Below are 25756 nucleotides of genomic sequence, written 5' to 3' on the forward strand. Positions count from 1 at the left end.
GATTTTTCTTCGGTGCTCAGTTAGCAATATTTGCACATCAGCCGATGGGTTTCAGTATCTGCAACCAAACTGTAGGTTCTGAGAAGTTTCCTGACCGAGGAGAGTCTTCAGGAAGACTTTGCTTTCATGTTTTGACAGCTTTTCAGTTTGATATATTAATTTGGAATTTCCTATTAGAATGGCTTCTGGATGTGGAGATGGAATATTCTTTTCGTGTACTGTTTGTTGTATTTATGTCACAAATATAATTTAGGTTTTAGTATTCATCAGTAATATTGGACGAACAAAGTTACTTGATATTTAAAGATTTATGGTCCAGGTATTTTTTATTGTAGTCAGTGTACAGTAGTTCATTTTGTCACTTTGCTTTGAAGCCTTCTTTGCCTACACTCCACGAGTTGCTGCACCTCTCAGCAGGTGAGGGCTAGTGGTACTAGATAAGTTATGATGCATGAGTCAATAGAAAACGGGATTACGATATCGTACAAAAAATAATGCCTCGTGTAAGGGTCGCCTGTGGTGTGTTTGTGTGTGTACATATGTGTGCTTTTCCCCATATCTTGGGTGTTTATGTTGTGTAAATTATTCTTACTATTCAAGTGAACCAATTTAGGATATTTTAGTTATCCCTGTGTTCTTTCTACAATAGAGTAAGTCGGTTTCCCAGACTTACAACATTGTGTTCAGCCCAGCTGGGAGCCCACGTTGCCACTTATTGCTGAGTAACTGGACACGTGTCTTAACCTTTCTTTGTGTTTAACTTTTCTCATGTACAAAATGAGCGTAGTAATGAGTACCTTATAGAATTGCTTATAAAGATTAAGTCTGTATGTTTGTAGTGCCTGGGATATAGTAAGAGCTCTCTAAGTATCAGCTGTCATTTTTATTATCTTCCTTGGAGGTCCTCTTAATGATGGCAGAATTAGAGTGGTCTTACCTACTTTCTCCTTCTCCCTCCCTCCCTCCCTCACTGTCCCTTCCTCTCCTTTCCTTACATTCAATAAAGACTAATTTAGGCACTTTTATTCCAGCAACCAAAATAATGAAGGGGTACCTCTTGACTTGGAGGGACTAATATACTGAGAGGCGTGACATGCAGACCTGATTCTGTCTTGTTGGGTTTAAATTCTGATTCAGCCGCCTTGAGGTGTGTGATCTGTGGCAACTTAATGGCTTTGAACTTTACCTTCCTCAGTTGGAGATAATAGTAAAATATTCCCTGGACAGTCCTGAAAGTTATATCTTGAGCACTGAGAATCCTTATACTAGAGAATCCAATACTTAAGCATTTCTGTGAATATGTTAGTAATAATAATAATAATTGAGTGATTTTTAAGTTCTAAGTATACTTTGCATGTAATTATTAATTCTTATAAATACCCTGTGAGGTAGTGACTGTTATTGTTTTCATTTTTCTAGATCAAGGCACAGAGAGGTTAAGTAGCTTACTTGTGGTCACACAGCTAGTTAGAGGTGGAACTAGGTAGTCTGTTTGGCTCAAGAACTTGCATATGTAACAGTAAACAATACTCTACTGATGAGGAGGTGTGAAAGTAAAAGATTCTTTGAGAAGGAAACTCTGACCTTTGCTCTCAATCATCAGCTAAGTGACTGACTTCTACACATTATCTCCTTCCTCACCTATATGGTCCGATTTGTCCTTCTGCAACATCATGCGGAGCTATATATGTTCTGCATCTTTGATGCCCTTCATGAGCGACTGAAGTTGAAATTTTACATCTGTGTTTTGCTGGGCATGTGCTGTCCCTTCCTCCTAAGGTTGTTATGAGACTGTTTGCCGTGTGGGTAACTGGTCAATAAATGGTTCTTATGTCTGAGATGGGAGAGTGTGTGTGTGTGTGTGTGTGTGTGTGTGTGTGTGTGTGTGTGTGTTTGTGTGTCTTGTAGTAGTTTTTAAAAATATTTGTGAGATCCAGAGGAAATTGAGGAATCCTCAATTATTAAAAGATACATATATGCTTATTCTTTTCTTGTTCATTAATTTCAGTTTGAAAAGGAATTTTAGGAGTCAAAAGACCTCTTCCCTTCATGGAAAGATAATAACATCTATGGCTTGAATTAATTTAAATAAGAAATCACATTTTGAAATATAATTTAGCATGTCCTATGGTAAACAGTAAAAGAGAACTGGTATAGTGATGGTCCAGAGGCTTAAAAGATAGGTAAATAAAATAAAAAGGCATTTTTAACATGGCAGTTACATTCTGTTAGAATCCTACTCTCCAAATGTATTTAATGTGCTTGAAGCCTTAGCAATATACCATGCTTAGGGCAACAAGCAGAAAACCAAACTTGAGCATTCCAGTAAAAGGAAGTATAGAGAAAATGATGATCCATTGCCATGTGTAGTCTCAGTTTTCCACCTTAATTTTATTGAGCTGGAAAGAGTGGTAACAGTAAGGAAATCAGCTTATTAGAGTTATAAACCTAGAGTTTCTCTAAGAAGAATATAAGAATTCATCAAACAAGACCATTGAAGCATCTGTGAAAACCCGGGCTTTTAGGTACATAGAATGATGATAATATCTGTAAGTGTTGTTTTGAAAATCAGGTTAGAAATATATAGAAATTACCTTTCTCATAGTTACTGAATCTGAAGTGTTGAAGTAATGGTACACATTTTCTTAAAATATATATATACTAGGAGAAAAACACATAAAACAGCAGATGTTGAGGTAAAAAACCCAGTTTTTTGATTGAGAAAAGTTATGAAAAAGTTTGAAGTATATTGTATCAGTTAGTTTTTGTTAGACTGTCCTATAGTAAAAAAAAAAAAAAAAACCTCAAAAATCTCAGTGCGATATGGTAAGTTTAAACCTGGCATTGTAGCAGCAGAGGGAAAAGATCAGGAATCCCATGATGATGACTCTTAAGCATTTGCTTAGAAGTGGCGTATGTCACTTCCACCCACATTTCATTGCCTATAGAAGTCACATGGCCAGCCTGAAAGTTAATGAGCTGGGTATTTGTGACATGAAAACAATACAGTCTGCGGAAGCTGTACTCAGATTAGATATTAGCCGTCCTGATTGTGAAGTAACTGAAGTCTACATCTACCTTATATTTTAGAGTAAAGGCCGCCACAGGGTTACTGTACTAGCAGTTGCATGAATAGCTATCTTGAAATAGCCCAATACACTCTAAAGTATTTATGGATAAAAAGACATGATATTTGCATATGGTTCAGGAAAAATAGATGTGTGTAGATATATATGTTTATGTGTATATATGCATGTGTTTGGGGGAAGGGTGGAAGGGCATGCATGATTGCAAGTGTGAATGGAGCAAATGATTAACAATTGGTTGATCTTGGCAAAAACTGTAGAGGAGTTCTTTGTACCATTCTTGCAACCTTTCTGTGAGTATGAAATTTAGTCATGATAAAAACTTACTCCCCACCCCCCGAAAAAAAAAAGCCTATTCCAAAGAAAAACTACTACCTTTCTCCTTTATATCCACAATCCCTGGGCCCCCTCCCACCTACCTAGAAGAAGTTTTGGGGGAAAATAGGTTGTATGTTATATAGCCACGGATTTAGGAATGGATAAAGGAATGAAGGTGTGAAGAATATTTAAGGAGCCGGATTGAATTCAGGTCCCATCACTTTCAGTGACCTTAGCCAAAGTACTTAATCTTTCCGCACCTCAGTTTCTTCCCCTGTGGATAATAGTACCTGCCTTGTTAGGTTCTGCCTTGTAGGATTAACACACATAAAGCACCTACAACAGTGCCTGGGACACAGGTCATACTCATTTCATGTCAGCTACTATCACGATAATTGTTATTGTATTTACTGGGTCCTAGCTTCCCAGGTAGTGCCATGTTTCTTAAAAGTTAACACCTCTATCCTGAATAGATACCATTTCTTCCTAGCATATACATAATAGTCTTTAATTCAAGTTTTTTTCCCCCCTTTAAGTGTGCCTAATTACCTCATAGTGCGAATTAGTGTGATCAGACATATTTTATTTTCCTAACATCTAGCTTAAGTGAGAGGATGGGGACTGTTTTTAGAGAAAGGTTAATAAATTGGGTCAGTGAGCGCTTTGAGGACTCCTGCCCTCCAAACTGGTATGACGTGGTGGAGGTAGAAGATGGATATTTGGAACATGGAATGGATTTTAGGGGGTTGAGGTAAGGTGGCGCGACTGGTGTACCAGGAAGTATGCGAAGTTTTCAAAGACAGATACCGCCTTCTTTAAAATTTTCCCTAAGTCCTGACCTGGCACTTGAAAAGGTGACACTTTTTCTTAGCTTCAGAATGCCAGTTCATTTGCTGTGTTTCAGAAGTTTGGTGATAAAGAAAAGATCCATGTTCTACATTATTTATTCAGAAGCAACAGTAACTTTACTGTTTTTAAAAAATTGTGTCTTTTACTTAATTCTTATTGATCTGGGGGTTAACACAGTTTTCATTTCGCTTGGTTGACATAACGAAGTGTTATGTCCCTGGTCACAAGTCTAAAGTATGTCTTTCTCTGTAGTGCGACTGTGCTCTGATCGGATCGGCCTCATCAAGGAGTGTATTTGCCAGTCCCTGATGTGCTACAAGCAATCTGCCAAGCTGCTGGGCCTGGCTGAGCTGCTGAGGGTAGCAGGTAAGTTTTGAATGCTGAACTGCAGAGGGATCTGTGTTATTCTCGACATCACCTAGGCAAACATCACCTAGGAATATGTGCTTATAGGTGTCAGAGGAGCTGCTTTGGGGCAAGGATTTGTCTTTTCTAGAAAGGTTGGCACGTTGTAAAACTGTGCACCTATATTGAGCTGCTTGGACTTTCTGTTACTTAAACGAGGGCAGGCTTATTTGGGGTGCCACCAAGTGGTTTCGAGGTCAGAAACAGAAGTCAGGGTTACCATTTATAACCAGAAAACTGAAAAGTAGGACCAGCCGGCCCTACCAGTTCACCTTCAATGTTGAAATTTGGTGTGATATTTTTGGTCCTGAATAATTTCTTAGAAAAATTTGTGCCTTTACTATTTGGTCAGGTTTTCACATGTGTTATTTCATTTTCTATTAAGTGGTGTTGATGATGTATTCTTCCTATTTTACGAGGGAAATTGAAGATCAGAGAAGTTAAGTGTCTTGCTCAACAGGGTTAAATAGCAGGCCATGGCTTTCAAGGAAAGTCTTTCTGACTCTACACTTCACTTTTTGCACTATTCTGCTTACCAACCTTTTAATACTTTTCTTTCGTATTTTTGACTTATCCGACATGTATCCGACCTGATGGACATCGTCAAGTGGGTCCACATCTTCTTGAACAGATTTTAAACGTGTAGCTTAAATTTTTCAAATGGATCCAGCACAGTTTTGTGACAGTTACCTTCCCGTTTCAACTAAAAGAATAAACACGAACCCCCTGCTGACTTGAGACACTAGTTATCTGTACTACACGTCCGTCTGTTCGCTAAGTGGTCTTCCTTTGGGACACCATCCATCTCCCAGCCCATGTGATCCCGGGAGACTTGCCAATCAAGATGCTTTGCCACAGGTGTTGGCCACAGTATTCTGTCCACCACCCAGTTCAGGGATGACCGTGTGACTCAAACAGAACCAATCAAAATCTTTCCTGATGCTTGATATATAAACACAGGAAGACAGAGGCTCTTTCCTCCTTTCCAAGTGAAAGTCATAAGGATACAACCTTGGGGATGCTGGCCGTCATTTATCTGATCAGTTTTCTGAAAATAAATCCATTTGAAAGAGAGAAAGAAGATACCCTAATGATATAGTACATGCCTCTGGATGTAATCCTGACTAAAGAGACTTCTAACCCAAGAATTGTTTTACTTAAATTGAGATAAATTCCATTTTTAGCTTAAAAAAAAAGTAAAGGGGATTTTTGTTTATTTTGAGCTTTAAAAAATATATATTTAGTGGACATACTTAATAATGTTTAAAATTTTTTATGTATAGAACTCTTCTTCTTAAGGCCTGTAGTTTTAGTAGATTTTATTGTGTCAGTTGTCCTTTTCTAGCCTATCCAAAAGCATAACACTAGCATCTTCACCTTTGGACTTGTAGCAGCCTCGGAAAGGTGCCGACACCGTGACTGGGGCCAGGCATCCTTCGTGAGGCATCTCCCATGGCTGCGGAGAGATCGGGTGTGGAGTCAGGAGACCGGTCCACTCCTGATCGTCCCGTTCATTTGCTAAATGACTCAAGCTTCAGTTTCTGCATCTGGAAAATAGGAATGACACCCCCCTTGCTTCACCTGCCAGAGTATAAGAGACCCACATGAGTTAATGCATATAAAAGCACTTTGTAAACTTTGAAGCACTCTGATCATCAGGGAGGAATTTCATAAGGATCCAGTTCATAGAAACTAATGAAGCAGTCAGGGATGCCGTCTGCATTTTCCATGTACCTGCCTACTAGGATTAATTTCCATTTCTGTCTTTGTGACGTTGACATAGAAACGGGAAGATCAGTGATCTTGGCCAACCTGCATTTATAATGGTATGAACATTCTTCTTCAGTCCCGCAGAGCCCATTTATGTGGACCACATGGTGTTCAGACCTCTTTTCTTCGTTGCAGCTATTTTAGTTCTCGTATTTGGAACCATCTCAACTTGGCCACCTCTCTTTCACAAACTTTAATGTGGAATCTGTATTATAACTTCAGTGCAGTATCATTAAAAAATAAGACTAGTATCTACATTTCATTCAACGTAGTGTTTTTATTGTGAGCCCCCTGAGTGCACATAATAGCTAATACGTACCTGTGACTGCTGTGTGCCAGTCCCCTTCTGTGCCCTTTTAACGTACTACCTCTTTTGCTGTGCACAACAGCCTCTTATTAGCCACATTTTACAGATGGGGAAATAGAGGCCTCAGAGAGCTAAAGTAATATCACTTGGTCAGTACTTTGGATACAGGGTTCTGTTACACACCTGCTGCCTTCTGGGGATTTAGAATCGTAGAGGTCTGCGGAAGCAGTGAATTATGCCGCATCGTGGGGTGTGATGGTAGCACGTGGCTTCTGTAAACAAATGTTATAGAACTTGAAGAAAGGCAATTCTGATATTTTGCTGGGGCTGGAGTGGTATTAAGAAAGGGATCACAGGCAGGTGACATGTATCGAAGCTTATAGAATGTTATGGTTATTTATTGCTGCTTTACAAACCATCCCCAAACTTAGTAGCTTAAAATAACAACATTCACATCTTTTTATCTCTCCCAGTTCTGGTGGTTGACTGGGCAGTTCAGGGTCTTTTATGAAATTGCAGTCAGATACAGCAGCTAGGGATGGGCTCATCTCAAAGCCTGCTTTATTCACATGTCTGGCATCTGGGCTGAGAAGATTTTTTTAAAAGCTGGGGAATGGAGTAGCTAGGGCTTTCTCTTCTCTGTGTGGTTTCTCCTTATTGTCTTTCCTTATGGTGTTCTCAGACTACCCAGATTTCCTACGTGGCTGAGGGATCCCAGAGTCAGCATCCCAACAGAAACCAGCAAAACGTCATGTCGTTTTTCTATAATTTAGCTTTGGGATTTGGGTAGCTTCATTTCCATGGTGTCTCATTCACAGAAGCAGTCACACAGGCCCTCCCGAGTTCGAGGGAAATAGTTAAGTTGACAGGGCCTGGGCCATCTGCTCCTGAGCTGGCTTCCATGGCTGTTGGAAAAGGCCTCCATTGCTCCCTGGCTGGTGGTGCAAGGCCTCAGCTCCTGGCCCCGTGGAGCTCTCCACAGGGCTTCCTGAGTGTCCTTTTAACATGGCAGTTCCTGGGTTTCTCCTAGAGCAGTTGATCTACGAGAGAGCAGGGCGGATTCCGTAATGCTTTTTATGACCAATCTTGGAAGTCACACTGTTGTTTACAGCATGTTCTGTTTGTTAGAAGTAAATCACTAGTCAGCCCCCACTCAAGGGGAGAAGCATTAAGCTCCATCTTTAGAAGAGTATCAAAGAATTTGTGGACAAAATTTCAATTATATTTCATATACTCAAGGCTTTGTCAGACCACTGTTAGTATTTTCTTCAGACTAAACATCTGGATCATTTTCTTTAATAGATTTCTAGTCTGGCTATACTCCTGGCTGTTCTCCCTGAGAATTTTGTTTTGTTCGTCGGATTTTTCTAGACATCATTCTTTTCAAGCCTATTTTTGCTTATGTTTTTCCTTTTAACCACCTGCTCAGATTGCCTGATATACAAATTAACTTTATCACAATGAAACTGTAAAATTTAAGTCCATTTTACTTTGTGCTTAAGTTTTTTCCCCTTTTATTTGTCATTTATGAATTATAATTAGAACGTTCAAAGGGTAAAATTTTTAAATAAATAGGAAAAATATTTAAATTCCCTATTGGGAGGAAAACTTTTCCTCTACCCACTTAGATTGGAATGGCTGGTCTGGGGGTGAATACATACATACATACATATATATGTATTATTAGGGTATAGTTGATTTACAATGTTGTGGTAGTTTCACACGTGCAGCAAGGTGATTGAGTTACACGTATACATATGTTCATTCTTTTTCAGATTCTTTTCTCATATAGGCTGTCACAGAATATTGAGTAGAGTTCCTTGTGCTATACAGTAGGTCCTTGTTGGTTATCTATCTTATATATAGTAGTGTGTTTGTGTTTATCCCAGGCTTCTGATTTATCCCTCCCGTACCATGTTTCCCCTTTGGTAGCCATAAGTTTGTTTTCGATATCTGTAAGTCTGTTTCTGTTTTGTAAATAAGTTCTTTTGTTTCCTCTTTTAAAAAATTAGATTCCACATATGAGTGATATCATATGATATTTGTTTTTCTGTGTCTGACTTCACTAAGTGTGATAATCTCTAGGTCCATCCATGTTGCTGCAAATGGCGTTATTTCATTCTTTATTATGGCTGAGTAATATTCCATTGTATACGTGTACCACATCTTCTTTATCCATTCCTCTGTTGATGGACATTTAGGTTGCTTCCATGTCCTGGCTGTTGTAAATAGTGCTGCAGTGAACAACGGGGTGCATGTATCCTTTCAGATTATGGTTTCTCTTGGTACATGACTCTTTTTGAATTTTGGTTTTCTCAGGGTATATGCCCAGTAGTGGGATTGCTGGGTCACATGGTAGTTCTATTTTTAGTTTTTTAAGGAACCTCCATACTGTTCTCCATAGTGGTTGTACCAATTTACTTTCGTTCTGAGGCTGATATTAATCATTGATCACTTAGGAGACTGAGAGAGAATTCCATGATTAATAAATAGATTGGAAGGTCTAAGTGGCCTTGATCTTTTCTCCTATAATCTTATAAAAATCAGTCTAATCTCTGTTTTCTTATTTTGGAATTAATTAGGAAGATAGTGTTAAGGAGCTCCTCTGTCAATTGATACTGCCCGAATCAGTAAGTCATTTGCATGTGTTTACAGGTGAAGACCCAGAAGAAAGGCGTGGACAGGTTCTAATCCTTCTAGTAGAGCAAGCACTTCGTTTCCATGACTACAAAGCTGCCAATGTGCATTGTCAGGAGCTGATGGCCACAGGTGAAGTAGATACTAAACACTTTGCTCATGTCCTCTTTACGTGGTGAATAATGGAAGAGTTCTGTTTTGAAATTAGTTGCCTAATCGGTAAGCCAACCACACTGTGTTCGTAAGCCTTGAGAAATGTTTTGTGAGTGCTGATAAGTATGTATTCCATGTGCTTGCATATTAATATACATACTTTAATGGGCTCAAGGGTTATATTTTATCTGAGATATGGTTGCTTTCCATTCCAGATTAAAAACAGGCTCATAATTTTAATAACAATTTAAAAATATTTTAATGCCTTTTTATGTATTTGTCATATAAAAGAAAATTTTAAAAATTTCAAGTATCTATAATTTGTGACTAAATTGTCAGTATTTCTATTCTTTAATTTTTTTAAGAGATAGCATAATGCTTTTCAAATTAATGTTGAGTAATTGGGAAGTAGTTCGCAACCCTAAAACTTTCCATATTGAAATTATAACTCGAGTCTCTGGAGGATAAGCAGGTTATATTGTGGAATAATTTCTCTATTAAAGAATACATTCCCCAGAGGGGTAGGAAGTGATGTTGTCTTATTACAGGCTCTGTGCTAAATGATCTGCTTTTTGTAGCTGTGTCTGACTGTGTGAAAACTCAAGCACATCCGTTTACCCATTGTCTGTGCATTCCTAGTGAGTGGTTATAAATGCACTGCTTCACTTCATGGTAACTCCTGGAGCTGTGCACTGATGATAGGTATACTTTCTGTATGTATACTGTTAAAGGAAAAAAATATTCTGACACTTGTTACAAATGGTAAGGAAGACTTTATTCATGAATTTTGCAGTGGGGGAGAGAGAACAGGCTCAACTCTAAATACAGAAAAGGCAGCTGGGAATTTACCACTGAGGAGCTGGTTGAGGGGTCAACAATGGGTGAAAAATGACAGCGAAGAGACATCAAGAGTAGGGGGATTGGTACTAAACCGACTTAACAGGATTCTTGCTGATGGCAGGCCGGGGTGATCAGATACCAAGGGTGAGAGATTCTCTCTGAACTAACCTGGCAGGATTCTTGATAAAACTGGGTTATACGTGTTCAGCAAGGACTGGGCCAAGGTATAGGCCTCCTTGAGAAGAGGGCTCAGAGAAGCCTGAATAAAGTTTTGTCAAGGAGAGAGTCTGGCGACACATCTATGAAAATGTTGAAAACTCTGGGAAAAAGCTCAACGCTTTATAACCTCAGCATTAGAAAACTGGTTTCCTGAAAGAACTGTGTTCTATAATATTAACCTAGTGATTTTGCAACATTAGGTTCAGAATAATTATGGTATTCTGGATAATCATTGTTGTCTTAATTTATTACCACTTACTTGGAGAGCTTTGTAATAATTTTATTCCTATAAGGATGGTACCTGTAATTTTGACTAATTTTGACTCTGTATGTTTAGAAAAAAGGCCTGCTTTCTAACTGGAATGCCTTCAAATAAGAATAAAAGTGCATTTTAAGAATTCACAGTGTAAGCTTGCATAGGATAAAACTCTGCTGGTTTCAGGGGCTGACTGTACTTTTGGCACTGTCCTTGGATCTCTGTTTTTATAAAGTGAATGATTCTGTGTAGCTCTCTATAATAATTTCTCTTTATCTAGGCTTTGCAGTGTATAAATACAGCTTTTAAATACAGGTTGTTTTTAAATAAAGATTGTTCAGTTCTTCTAACAACCCAATGAAGGAGGAATTATTATTGTTTTTTAGTGGTGAAGGATGTGTGACACTTGGAACTTTCTCAAGCTCACACAGGTGCTTGGGCCATACCCTCAAGTCTTTCTGAATTCAGATACCCAGTCTTTTACTCAACATCAAAGCTCAGTAGATTATTTGTAGCCTTGTCAGGTAATGTAAAATTTAACATAGTTTATCAGAAGAATTTCTCTGGAGCAGCACTGAACTTTCTAGACAATGAACTCACCTAATCTTTCTTTTCTAGTTTCAGATCCTTATGTGCTTCTGCTTATATAATAATATGCATCACTAATGACTGACTTTGCTTTGGTAACATAAGACCTAAGCAGAAAGCCGTTTCTCATGTTAGATTAAAGACTTTTTCTTGTAGTGAAAATCAGTTTGTTTTTTCTTGCCCTTTTTCCAGGTTATTCTAAAAGTTGGGATGTCTGTAGCCAGTTAGGACAATCAGGAGGTTACCAGGACTTGGCCACTCGTCAAGAGCTCGTGGCTTTTGCTTTGACACATTGCCCTGCTAGCAGCATTGAAGTTCTTTTGGCTGCCAGCAGCTCTCTGAAGACAGAAGTAAGTGTTCCCAATAAAGTAAGTGCTCCTGAACTGTATGAAGTATATTTTGTTGAGTCTGTGGATTTGGGATTTGTGCTCTTTCTTTTTCAGCAATATGAAAATTTTAATTTATGGAAAAAAATAGTCTGTCACTTATATGAAAAGGGATTCGAAGATATTAGGATATAAATTAGTGTTGTTGGCTTTATTACAGTAAAGAAGAAAGGGTACAGGTATGAGAAAAAAAGAAAGTATATTAGGAAATAAATTATTGAATATAATGGGGAAAGTTAGTGCTGTCAAGAATAAAATATGTAAGAAGTGGTTTTGTACAATATACTTGAAACCATATGAATTAAAACCAGTGATGGCACCATCCCCTTAGAAGTCCTTTGGAAATGGCAGGATATGGGCTTTGGTTAGAGAGAAGCTGAATTTCCTAAAATTCACAGGCTAAACCTGTGTCAGGGAGGATGGTGCGTACTCTGGTGAGGAAATACAGTACTGTTAAATATGTGAAGAGGGCTTCCCTGGTGGCACAGTGGTTGAGAGTCCGCCTGTCGATGCAGGGGACGCGGGTTTGTGCCCCGGTCCAGGAAGATCCCACATGCCGCAGAGTGGTTGGGCCCGTGAGCCATGGCCGCTGAGCCTTTGCGTCCAGAGCCTGTGCTCCGCAACGGGAGAGGCCACAACAGTGAGAGGCCCGTGTACCGCAAAAAATATATATAATATATATATATATATGTGAAGAGATTCTGGAAATCACATTTTCGTCTCATGGTCATTTATTACATTGTATATCAGGTTTTTCACACTTGATTCTGATCCTGAAACTGTGGTTGCATCCTTGTGAAGGTGTTCATGAAGTCCCATAGTAAGCCTGTTACCGCAAAGTAGTCATTAGGAAATAGTGGGTTGTTTTTTTTTTCCCCCTCAATAGAGTACTTTTTAAATTTCAAGCCTACATTGTAAAATGAGGCAAATTTAAAAACAGTTGTTCTTTTTTCAGATTCTTTATCAAAGAGTGAATTTCCAAATCCATCCAGAAGGAGGAGAGACTATCAGTGTGTCACCACTGATGAGTAAAGTGCTACAAGAGGTGAGTCAGGGTGAGAGGGGGCAGTGTGAAAGGTGGTTGTGAGAGGAATGAAACAGTCACCCTACTGTGTGTGTGTGTGTGTGTGTGTGTGTGTGTGTGTGTGAAGACTGTTCTTTTAAACCTTTTTTTGTGTGAAATATAACATATAGAAAAATACACAAAACAAAGATGTCCAAGTATCATAAAGTATCATAAAGAAAACATCCATGAAACCATCACACAGATGAAGAAATAGCTCATGACAGGCCTTCCACAGGTCCCCTCACGCCCTTCTAATCTCTCTCCTTCCAGAGATCCTGACTCATCCCAATAACTAGATCCAAGCGTGTTTTGTTCTTGTTTTAAAACTTTAAAACCTGTCACACCCCTCCCAGTACGATAGTTTAATTTTACCTGTTTTTGTACTTTATGGAAATAGTTACACTCAACATTATGTCTGTGAGATCCGTCCATGCTATTATACATGTTGTAGTTGACTCATTGTTACTGCTGTATAGAAATTTATTGCTATATGCATATATTCCAGTTTATCCTTTCTAATGTTGACTGACATTGGTTTGTTTTCCGTTTTGGTTACTAAAAATAATGCTGCGTCATCATTCTGTACGTGTTTCTAGTGCACACGTGCAGACCTTTCTCTCTGGCATGGATCTACCTAGCCCTGGAAGTCTGCGTTATTAGAAAAATGTGTACGTTCAACCTCAGTCGACAATCCCAAATAAGTTTCTAAAGGGGTTTTACCGTTGCACTCTCAACAGCGGTGTCTGGGATTTGCCGTTTGCTCCAGTCCAGCACCTTGGCACGGGTGGTTTTCTCAATTTTACCAATTCTCTTAAGTGTTCAGTGATATCTACTCTCTTAAGTGTTCAGTGATAGCTTTTTGTGATTTGATTTGCATTTTCCTGATTACTAATGAGATGGGCTTATCTCAGGAGAGGTCCTCTTTAGTGAGGTTCCTATTCAGTTCTCTTGTCCATTTTTTATTGAATTTTAATCCCTTTTCCCTTTCCTCATTGAAATTCTTATGAATAAAATTTGTCTGGACCCATTAAGTATGTATGAGTCTCAGGAGAGTTCACCCTGGGAGAGGAAGGAGGAAGCATGTACTCACTGAGACCTCCCTCGGGTGGGTCAGCCTTTGCTCCGTGGAATTTAACTTTTTATGACTATTTGTAGCAACATAGGATTGGCACTTTTTTAGGTCAAAGACAGTAGCTATTTCTAATATTCTAACTAGATAAATTTAGAGATGATAATCCTCTTTATAGATTGGTTTCCACAGGATTCCTTTAAATGGTAAGCTTCACTTTCAAAGTGTAAAATGTCATTCATTTTTCTAGTAACTATTTTGGAAGACATCTGTTGTGATAAGTGAGCTACACCTAATCTCCTTTTTTTTGTCTTTGTGTTTTTTGTTTGTTTGTTTGCCTTATATTTCCATACATTGATTTTATTTTTAATTTTTAAATTTTTTTGAGATATAGTTGATGTACAGTATTATGTAATATAAGGCAAAAAATAGTGATTCACAATTTTTAAAGGTTATACTCTATTTGTAGTTATTATTAAATATTGGCTATACTCCCAGTGCTATACAATATATCTTTGCAGCTTATTTATTTTATACCTAATAGTACCTCTTAATCCATTAGCTCTATATTCCCCTCCCCCTGCTCTCTCCTCACTCATAACCACTAGTTTTTTCTCTATACCTGTGAGTCTGTTTCCTTTTTGTTATATTTATTAGTTTGTTGTACTTTTTAGATTCCACATAGAAGTGATATCATGCAGTATTTGTCCTTCTCTGACTTATTTCATTTAGCATAATGCCCTCCAAGTCCATCCATGTTGTTGCAAATGGCAGAATTCCATTCCTTTTTATGACTGAGTAGTATCCATTGTGTGTGTGTGTATGTGTGTACACACCACATCTTCTTTATAAACTGGCTGTATTCATCTTGCTGAATTCATCTGTAGCTGTATACTATGTAGTTACTTTTAGAACTCTGGTACAGAGCTTCAATTGTGGAATTTATTAATAGAGTTAAGGAATAGTTAGCTTTGCCTACAGTGGAATATGTACAATTACCTCATTTCCATAATTCTTTCTTTTATACTAAAATTCAGTTTGACACGTATTTATTGAATACACATGTGTATCCCCTGTTCAGTGCTAAGTGATCTCAGGATCTCAAAGAAGTTTGTAATGTGATTTTTGGCCCTTAAGGGTTTTTCTCCTATTCCTCCTGTAGTGGTGACTCCAGGAGAGCACTGACCAATAGGATTTTCTACAGTGAGGGAAATAATCTGTATCTCCACCGTCCAGTGTGGTAGCCACTAGTCACATGTAGCTATTGAGTACATGGAATAAAGGTCGTGCAACTAAGGAATCAAATTTTAAATTTTGTTTGATTTTACTTATGTTAATTTTACTAGCCACACAAGGCTACTGGGTACCAGATTGGACATCACAGTTCTAGAAGGTGAGATATTCAGAGGAGGATTGTGTTCTGCAGTCAACACTGCAGATAGTGGACTTTTTTTGGTTACTGTTGTTACAACTGTCTTTGAACGGAAGTCATAGCATTTTCCAGGGACCTGGAGTGGTGTAGGTGTATTTTGTCCTTTGGCGTGTTTTGACTTGTTGTATTGATTAGTTTCTGTTCGGTTTTCTCTTACTGGATATGAAAGCACGTTAAATTCTATGGTGTTTTCTCCATGGGATTCAAAACAGTTCTTATATTGGGGAGTTGGCAAATTTTACTATTTTTCAAGGTCCAATGGAAGACCTGCTTTTCATAAGATCTTTATCCCCATTTTTGTACCTTTTGAACCTCTGATCCTTCCCCACTTGTTCAGCCGTATCACCCACTGTCTCCACAGCCTCCTCTCTTTTCATGCCTTCCAAACACGTGCTGTGTTCCAGTCACACTGAAGTTGCCCCGTCCTCTGAGTAGGCTCTCTTGCAGCTTTGGTGTTATCTAGGGTTCTCTTTGCCTGTCCTGCCCTTCTTGTCTTGTGCTCTTGTCATCTTCCTGCCCTCCTGATCCCATCTAAGCTGTCGTTTTCTTTATCAAACTTTCCTTGAGTCCCCATTGTTCCCTCCCCCGTATCCCCCAAGCATCTCGCATCATCGTATCAGCACGTGTGTGGTATGGTTTGGTCTGTGCGGCAACTGGAAGCATGTCATTTACCTTTGTGCTCTCTCCATAGACTGCTTGTCACAGAGTGACTGCCTCGTAAATGTTTAGTAAAGCTAATCTGGAAACTCCCACTGCAAAAAGATTAGTGTATGGTAAAAATGAATTAGAGAGTAGATTTTAGCCTAAAAACATAGGGAATTTCCAGTTTAACTCATACGTGTGTGCTCTGGTTGCTATTGAGGTCCTGTTGTATTTCGGCCACTGTAAGGGGGAGTATCATTTCTCTGTTTAGTAGAGAATTGCACCATTTTTTGCTGAGTTCAGCTCCATAAGCTTATTCTGAATCCCCATCCTTCTTTCTAGAATCCATGAAAAGCCTTTTGTGGCTTTTGAGTTTCCTATTTTCTGCTTCCCTGATGAATTAGGAAGTGTCAGCCGGGCCCCTTGGTAGCCTCTTTGGAGTAGAGCCTGCTGTGTCACCAAAAGTGGGCGCATACTGCTCCATTAAGATTTCTCCAGTAACTGTAGGAGACCGCCAGCAGTCCTCCACAGGATCCGTTTAGCGAGGAAAAGGGATTCTTCCAAAAGGATTGTCTGTTTCTGTCTTTTTTTTTTTAGCTCCTTAAAAGCTTTCCGGTCTTCCTTTTTCCTCTTCCAACAAGCTGTAATAGATCTAGGTCTCATGAAGCGCTAATCCAAGCCCTCAGGGAACACGTGATGGCTTTGATTCATGAAGCACATTTCAGAATATTATAGCTACTATTATTAGATTCAACTGCAGTGCTTAGCCGTAAGATGCCGTGTGTTACACATTAACAGTGATGTAATAACCACGTTAAATTATAACTCATAAATGAGAGCTGACTGTATATGTAATCTGCTTAATGCCCAAGACTTTCATTACTCAGTTGTGAAAATAATGATTTTTACTTAAGTATCCAAGCAAAGAAAAGATGTTAAGTGCTGTTCTGTTGCATTTGCATTAGTACAAGTGGAGCATACAAGTTCTAAGGTATTGGCTGTTGTCCCGGTGAACAAGATATTTGTTTTTAAATAGAACAAAACGCGTAATTTGTGAATAACTACCAAATCAAAGATTTCTAGTTTCTTATTAATGTTGGTTATTATGTTTTTTTTAGGTGTAACAGTATTCCACCACTTAGAGTGTATTAACATTTTGTTTAGTTAGTGTTAGTTGTATCACGTAGCCAATAGTGTTTTCCCCAGATAAATCTAATTAGAGTTGGAAATGGTTAATATACAAGGTTCCCATTAAAAAATCATTTTCACTGTGGGAATTCTTGTTATGAACATCTTAAGTGGCTACAGATTTATACAACTGGACTAATTAATGTTTAGAATTGAGGCATGGGCTAAGCATACAGCTATTTTGAATTTATAAATGGATTATTTAGAAATACTGAAATAAAAGCAAGCAAATGACAGTTGTATTTCAGTACCACGGACAACCCCTTCTTTGCCGCTTCAGCAGTTGATGGACCTTTAAGTTGTTTGCGCTCTTTAGCTCTCATGAATAATGCTGCTGTGAGCACTGGTATACAAGTCTTTGTATGGAAATACGTTTTGATTTCTCATGTAGGTATCTGGGAGCGGAACTGAAGGACTGTATGGTGTATGTGTGTTAAATATTGGAAGAAATTGCCAAATTGTTTCCCAAAGTGGCTGCACCAGGAAGTATTAAGGTTCCAGTTTCTTCGTATCCTTGCTAACATTCTCGACCGGCTTTTTGCTTTAGCAACTCTTGTAGGTGTGTGTGGTATCTCATTATCATTTTGGTATGTGTTTCCAAATAACTAATGATAATGAGCATATTTTCATGTGCTTATTGGCCATTTCTGTACCTTCTTTGGTGAAATGGCTATAAATATATTCCCCATTTTTTAACTGTGTTATTTTTCGTCTCCTTACTAAGTCGTAAGAGTTTTTGCTGTTGTTTTTAAACTCTTGGATACAAGCTGTTGGATGTGTGATTTGAAAATATTTTTCTCTCAGTGTGTGATTTGACTTTTTACTTTAACGGTGACTTCTGACTTTCTTAACGGTAACTTTTGAAGTGCAAAAGCTTTTAATATTGCTGAAGTCCAGTTTATTAACATTTTCTTTTATTGCTTGTGCTTTTGGTGTTGTATCTAAGAAATCTGTGCCTAACTTAAGGTTGTGAAGATTTACTCCTGTGCTTTTTTCCTAAGAGTTTTTTTTTTTTTGCGGTACGCGGGCCTCTCACTGTTGTGGCCTCCCCCGTTGCGGAGCACAGGCTCCGGACACGCAGGCTCAGCAGCCATGGCTCACGGGCCCAGCCGCTTCGCGGCATGTGGGATCTTCCCGGACCGGGGCACGAACCCGTGTCCCCTGCATCGGCAGGCGGACTCTCAAACACTGTGCCACCAGGGAAGCCCCCTAAGAGTTTTATAGTTTTAGCTTTTATATTTATTGATAAATAAGTAATAATGAACCACTTTTTGTATGAGATCGAAGTATAGGCTTGAGGAATATCCGCGTACAGAAAGATGAGTTAGAACTTTACCTCATATCATAAACAAAAATGGACTTGATCGCATCATATTTGTTTTTTCTTTTATGTGATATCTTGTTCCTTCTTAAAGGATTTTCAATCTTATATTGCAAAAGGCACACATTAATATTATGAGGCATAAAATGATTTCATCTGAAGTGGATTTTTGTTAAAATTATTGCCTTAGTAATTTTCATTTTTCCGGATGTTTTGAAATTTTGGTTTGCAAGCTTGTTTTGAGCCCTACCATTCAGTTTAATTTTTTTTTCTTTTTTTTTTGGCCATGCAGCACAGCATGTGAGATCTTAGTTCCCTGACCAGAGATTGAACCCGTGTCCCCCTGCAGTGGAATCAGTGAGTCTTAACCACTGGACTGCCAGGGAAGTCCTCATTCAGTTTAATCTTTATTTCCCTAGACCCTCCTTAAGGATTCTGTAGTTTTGTGGTTTCCTCCTGTCTAATCCCTTGGTGCTTCAGTCCAGAACCACATCCTAGAGTAGCTTTTCACTTGGGACTCCCTCCCCCTGTACTAGTGAGGATGTGAGAAATACAGACATGGAGCCAGTGATGGTTTTGCCCAGTTCCTTTGGGCTCTGATTCAAGTTCTCTGCCTCCATCGGCCCACAGCTTCATGAAATAAATATAAATGCATAACCCCAGGCAGTGAGCCAGGATGAAGTTCTCCGTCTTACAGGGAATCCTTTTAATTCCCAGTTCTTCTCTGAGAAGGAGGGCCTGGCGGCCATTGCCAGCATCTGAATTTTGAGCCCCCAAGTGTTGAACTCTATAAAGTTGAGTGTCTTTTGCCTCTTCTTTCTATTATTCTCAGTATTTTGGAGCATGATGAACATATAGCAACATAATTCATGACTCCATCTTGACTGGAATGTGTAACGTTTTCTTTAATTCCAAATATAGTACAGGCTTCAATTTTAACAATCCGCTTATAGGGATTGTTAGGAATTCAGATAATATAGGAGTTCAGATAATCAATATAATCTGGCATACTTTATTTCTTGAAAGTAAAAAAAAGAGATATGTGAAACACTTATGAAAAAATACTGACGTTTGTTAATTTTTTTTTTTTTTTTTTTTTTTTTTTTTTTTTTTTTTTTTATGCGTTACGCGGGCCTCTCACTGTTGTGGCCTCTCCCGTTGCGGAGGACAGGCTCCGGACGCGCAGGCTCAGCGGCCATGGCTCACGGGCCCAGCCGCTCCGCGGCATGTGGGATCTTCCCAGACCGGGGCACGAACCCGTGTCCCCTGCATCGGCAGGCGGACTCTCAACCACTGCGCCACCAGGGAAGCCCTGTTAATTTTTGATAAGACATACATGTATATTTGTGGTAACTTTGGTCTTTCTGATTTTTTTTGAAATATAAAAATAATCAATAATACATTGATATGTAAGCTCTCTTTCTTCTCTCTCAGTTCTTTCTCTCTCCCCATTCTATGTATCCCACTGCTCAGAGGTAAACATTTTAAAGTTTATATATATCTTTCCAGACTTTTTCTGAGCATAGACAGATTTTCTGTATAGCTCTCCTCTGTCTCCTGGAGGACTATTATTTTATTCTTTAGACTAAAATGGATTTGTACTGCATATATTATTTTGAAGCTTGCTTTTTTTCATTTACTGATATGTGTCACGGACATCTGCCCTTGTCATTACATATAGACCATTTATGTCATGGTGTAACAGTGGTCACTGCATATGTATGTACCATGATTTATTTATCTTTTCCTTTGCTTTTCAACTTTTGGATTGTGCTCAGTTTTCCTCTCTTTTGGACTGAACTGCACTGAGCATTTTATGTACACATCTTTGCATATTCATGCAAGTATTGCCCTGGGATAAAATGGGAGAAAGGGGCTCCTCAGAGAGACAGTTTCCTGTTTCTTGTGGTCTGCCCTCCATAACTTTGCGTAAGTGCTGATTAAAAAATTGGGCATGGAAAAAGAAAATAAAAATATACTCCATATACCTCTGTTTTTCCTAACTACAGTTCTCTTAATCTGGATCCAAGAATGCTAGAAGATTCAAAAAGGATTCAGTCCCTAAAGCCCCTGAAATAGTGTGTCAAATTTGTTGTGTTAGTATATGTCTGTTTGTGACTTTGTGTGTTCATGTATGTACACATGCATGTGCATTCAGTTTTCTGGGGAAAGCAGTTATAGCTTTCATTAGAAATGTATAGGGGCTATGACTCCCAAAGATGAGAACGTCTAAATTGTAGCCTGGCCTGTTAATTAGCAGATGAACTGAAGCAGAGTCAGACTTTAGAGTGATTTACAACACGGGGTGTTTTTCTACTGCTTCTTCTCATAAATAGTTCCAGAAGTAGTGTCACCAGTAATAACGGTCGCATTCTTAATATTTCGAATTCAGGATGAAATTTGCTATAAGTAAGTGTTAGGTGCAGGGAAGTACTTTGGATTATTTACAGATGTGTTGGAGTAGAGAGGGTAGGGGCTGAGCTGAGTTTGAACTCTGTTTGTGATCCTTACCTAGGTTACGGGTACCACCAGCTCAGTTCTCAGTTGGCAAACAGGTTTCCCAGAAATTAACCCTCCAATTACCAGATACCAGAGAGAGCAGCTCCGAAATAGATTACTGTAGTAATTGATCAACAAGAATTGTTTCTGTAAGCCACGCTTGATGTATGGAACTGTCCTTGTTCTTGTGAACCTGTTTGGTTATGTTGTCTATTGTAGGACTTGAAAAATATTATTAGTGCTTAGGAGGTTAACCTTTGAGCTGTGTAACACTTGACATTAATGAGATTTCATGTTAAATTTTATGCTGGGGGTTGTTGACTTGGTTTGGGGGATTGATCTATTTCCGCTGTTATACACTGTAAGTTAATTAGCAGTGTGCAACTATGACTATAAAAACTGCCAGTAGTAATCATTTCAGGAGTAAATTTTGCCTAACCTCTTTTCACTTTCCCTATTACATGGAGTTGAAAGAAAACTGTTTTCCTCATTAATGCCTCTGGTTACACTATAATCTTGGTAGACTGCCCCCAAATTAAATGCTTCTTCTGCAGTCTAAATGAGCCTTTTATTTTACTTTCTCTTTTATAATCCTTATAAGGGAGGAACCTCTCACAGAAAATCCTTTTGTCATGTACATTTCTGTGCATTGGAATTTCATTTATCTTCTGAAACAAACTTTTCAGTTTCCATGTTTAAAACTTTCTATCTTGAGTTAGCCAATCCATATGAACAGAGTAAATTTTAGGTTTATTTTATGAAATGGAATAATTGTTTTATAGCCTGCTGTGTCACCAAAAGTGGTCATGGGAAACAGAGGTTTAAAAAAATTTTTTTAATTGAGATACACTCAACATACATTATTGTGTAAGTTTAAGGTGTGTAATACATTGATTTGATATATTAATATTGCAGTATAGTTGCCATTGTAGCATTAGCTGACACCTCTGTTGCATCACATAATTATCATTTCTTCTAGTGCTGGGACACAATTCTTTTTCATGTTAAAAAATTAGAAAATCTTTTTTTTTTTTTTTTTTTTTTAATATTTTATTTATTTATTTTTGGCTGTGTTGGGCCCTCGTCTCTGTGCAAGGGCTTTCTCTAGTTGCGGCGAGCACGGGCCACTCTTCATCGTGGTGCACGGGCCCCTCACTGCCGCAGCCTCTCCCGTTGTGGAGCACAAGCTCCAGACGCGCAGGCTCAATAGTGTGGCTCACGGGCCCAGCCGCTCCGCGGCACGTGGGATCCTCCCAGACCAGGGCTCGAACCCGTGTCCTCTGCGCTGGCAGGCAGACTCTCAACCACTGCGCCACCAGGGAAGCCCTAGAAAATCTTTTGAGAAAACTTAACCAACAGCAAAGTAGGTAAACTGTAAGTATTGGTTAGTACAGCTTAAATACATTAGCAGTAAGAATAAAATTCAAATGCTTTTCTAGAAATTATTAAGGATCCTAACATGATGTAGTCATTTTCTTTTACTGTTATAATATATTACTATAATTTAGCAGCTTTAAAACAATGCAAATTGATTTCTTATAATTCCCATGGGGCAGAAACCGGGCAGGCTTGGGTGGGTTTCTGCTTAGAGTCTCAGCCAAAATCAAGGTGCCGGCAGGGCTGTGTTGTTTTCTGGAGGCTCTAGAGGAGAATTTGTTTCCATGCTCATTCATGTTGTTGACAGAATTTAATTCCTTGCGTTTGTAAGACTGAGGTCCTCATTGCCTTGCTGTCTGTTACCTGAAGTTTCTTCTCAGCTTCTAGATGCTTCTCGCATTCTTTAGCTTATGGCCCCCTCGCTCCATCTTCAACGCCAGCAATGATGGGTTGAATCCCCTCATGCTTCACATCTCGCCTGCCTCTTCCCCCCGTGGCATCTCTGTGACCCTAGCTGGGAAAGGTTCTCTGCCTTAAAGGCTCACGTGATTAGGTTCGTTCCACTCAGATAATTCAAGATTATCTCTTCACCTCGAGGTCTGTGTTCTTAATCATATCTGCAAAGGCCCTTTGCCATGTAATGTAATATACTTGCAGGTTCCAGGGATTAGGATATAGACATTTTTGGGGGGCCATAATTCTACCAACCAGATATAGCAACTGTCAGGTTGGTCTAAAATGGTGAATTTGTCCTAAGTGTTTGTTGTGTGATGATGTCTTGGTAATTATTGAGCGATTACATGATTTATCATTTTTTATTACTTAAATAACATATTAATGAATGATGTGATATAGACCTAAATAGCCAAATTAAACTATTCTTCTGTTATTGACAAGAAAGCTATTTAAATTGCAAGACTAGACCTTAATTTTTCTTTCCTTTAACTGGGATACGACAGAAAAAATAAGTAGAAACAGACAGATACTAAACCAAAAACTTGGCTTTTGTAGAACAAATTTATCTTTCTTTGATCAAAAGCAGATGTAGTTACTGTCATTTCTGTTTAAACAAATGTTAATGTATTGGCATTTTTCTCCACATGGAATCTCTTGGGTTAGTAAATGGACAGTTCAAATTTTAGCCCATTGCTTCAAGATTGGCAGGAGGTTCCACATTATAAACCTTTTAAATACTAATAATCATCCACTTGTTTACATGATAAACAAAATGCCTTTCAACATCTAAAGGTGGATCATCTGAATCTTCTCAGTTCGTCTGGGTCACAGTAGCATTGTTCAAATGAATATTTCTTAATTAATCTAAATAATAAATACTTTAAAATGTCTTGTCAAAGAAACAAACGTGAGTATCTCATTGGAGGGTATTATATTGGTAAAAAAATGATGAACCCATTCTTTGCCTTATAAATATTTCTTTGACTAATGCACTGAGATGTATCTTCCTTTACCGAATTTTCTTTTGTAAATGATTCGAGGAGGTACAATATGCTAATAGTGCTTCGTTTCACATTTTTTTGTTACTGGCAAAGATGGATTTTTAGATCTATTCGTCTGATAATTTTAAGTAGTCACATTATCACTCTCTGCTCTGTTCTTGTGACTTCCCACGGTTTTGCTCTTGCCATTTTCTTTTTTTGTAACATAGGATGAAGTAAGTGTCCCAGGCAGCAACTCAGCTGACCTGTTCCACTGGACCACTGCTACCACCATGAAAGTCCTTTCCAACACCACGACCACCACCAGGGCCGTGCTGCAGGCCGTCAGCGATGGGCAGTGGTGGAAGAAGTCATTGACTTACCTTCGACCCCTTCAAGTAAGCAATGCATCATGCTTTTTTAACTCAGTTGGTGTGGTTTATATCAGTTCATTAGCATGCTCTTCAGTTGGTTTCACTGTTGTTACAGCTTTATCTTCTTTGGATGATTAAAATAATCCCTTAAAAAATCTAGGCCTCGCATCAGATAGGGAATGAGTAATTGATTTTATGGAATGTAATATACTACCATACAATATTTGCAAAAGACAGCAATACGGATTGGTTTATATGTCAGAATTGAAGTTTACTGGGATGAAAAGGAGAATGATGTTTATCAAGGCTCTCTCTCTTTTGCTATTTTTCTATAGGCCAGTAGTGGAAGAGAAGTGCTAGGAGCCAGCCTGGGGGCTGTCTTAGTCCTCTCGAGCTGCTGTAACAAAAATATCATAGACTGGGTGGTTTAAGCAGCAGACAGTTATTTCTCACAGTTCTGGAAACTGGGGAGTCCAAGATCAAGGCGCTGGCAGATTTAGTGTTTGATGCAGGCCTGCTTCCTGGTTCATAGACCGCCATCTATTTGCTGTGTCCTCACACGGCAAAAGGGGTGAGGGACTTCTCTGGAGTCTCTTTTATAAGGGCACTAATCTCATTCCCAAGGGTTCTGCCATCGTGACCGAATCGCCTACCGAAGGCCCCACCTCTTAATACTATTACACTGGGGTTAGGATTTCAACATATGAATTTGGGGCGGGGGGCACAAACAGTCAGTCTTTAGTAGGGCCTTTAGGTAAAGAGAATGGTTTAACCGATTCTTTCACGTATTCTGCAAGTAGAGGTCAAGACAAGCAGTAGAACAATTGAGTTTGTTTTCTGTGACATCTTAACCCACTGTGTCCCTGCTGTCTTCTCTGCATTCTCACACTGCCATCCATCCTTTAATCTCTCACTGGAAAATTAAGAGGAAAAAGAAACGTGCCTTTTTATAAGTGCACCCTGAACATTTGAGTATCTTATTTATTAATTAATTCTGCAAATACAGGCATTTTCCATGTGTCAGATAATGTGCTCATCACTGGGAAAAGAGTGGGGAAATCCTCCAGTCTAATTCCCTTCCCTTGTGCAACCTGTATCCCAGTGGAGGAGACAAAGAAACCAACGGATAGCAATATTTGTATAATAATGAAATGGCAGGTGGTGATGAGTACTATGAAGATAACATTAAGCAAGGTAAGGGAATAGTGAGTGATACCTGGGGGAGTGAAGTTCTCATTAGGGAAGTTAGTTTCTCAGAAGAGGAATCACTGAGCAGAAAGCTGATTGAGCCAAGTAGGGCAAGTACGTTTTGAAGGAATGTGCTTGACATCTGTGCAGGACAGAAAGGAGGCCAAAGTAAGGGGGAGCAGAGTGACGAGTGGGGAGAATGGTAGGAGATGAGATCAGAGAGGTGGTGAAGAGGCCCACCATGCAAAGCCTTCCATAGACTGCGATAAGGACTACACGTTTTATTCTCAGCAGCACGGAGAGCTGTTGGAAAATTCAGACAGTGCAGTTGTGTGATCCAACTTTACTTT

The 25756-nt window shown here is 38.9% G+C and overlaps 1 protein-coding gene across 1 annotated transcript in view; it reads left to right on the plus strand.

Annotated features, from left to right (window-relative positions):
• The window catches only part of NBAS (NBAS subunit of NRZ tethering complex), a 363692-nt gene that overhangs the window by 191604 nt on the left and 146332 nt on the right, over positions 1 to 25756 (plus strand). The window contains exons 32-36 of the mRNA XM_065891748.1: positions 4506 to 4619; positions 9391 to 9504; positions 11621 to 11778; positions 12770 to 12859; positions 24075 to 24242. Coding sequence (XP_065747820.1) covers positions 4506 to 4619; positions 9391 to 9504; positions 11621 to 11778; positions 12770 to 12859; positions 24075 to 24242 — 644 coding nt within the window. The remainder of the gene's footprint in view (positions 1 to 4505; positions 4620 to 9390; positions 9505 to 11620; positions 11779 to 12769; positions 12860 to 24074; positions 24243 to 25756) is intronic.

This window comes from Phocoena phocoena, chromosome 14, assembly GCF_963924675.1.
Source record: "Phocoena phocoena chromosome 14, mPhoPho1.1, whole genome shotgun sequence".
NCBI classification, from domain to species: domain Eukaryota; kingdom Metazoa; phylum Chordata; class Mammalia; order Artiodactyla; family Phocoenidae; genus Phocoena; species Phocoena phocoena.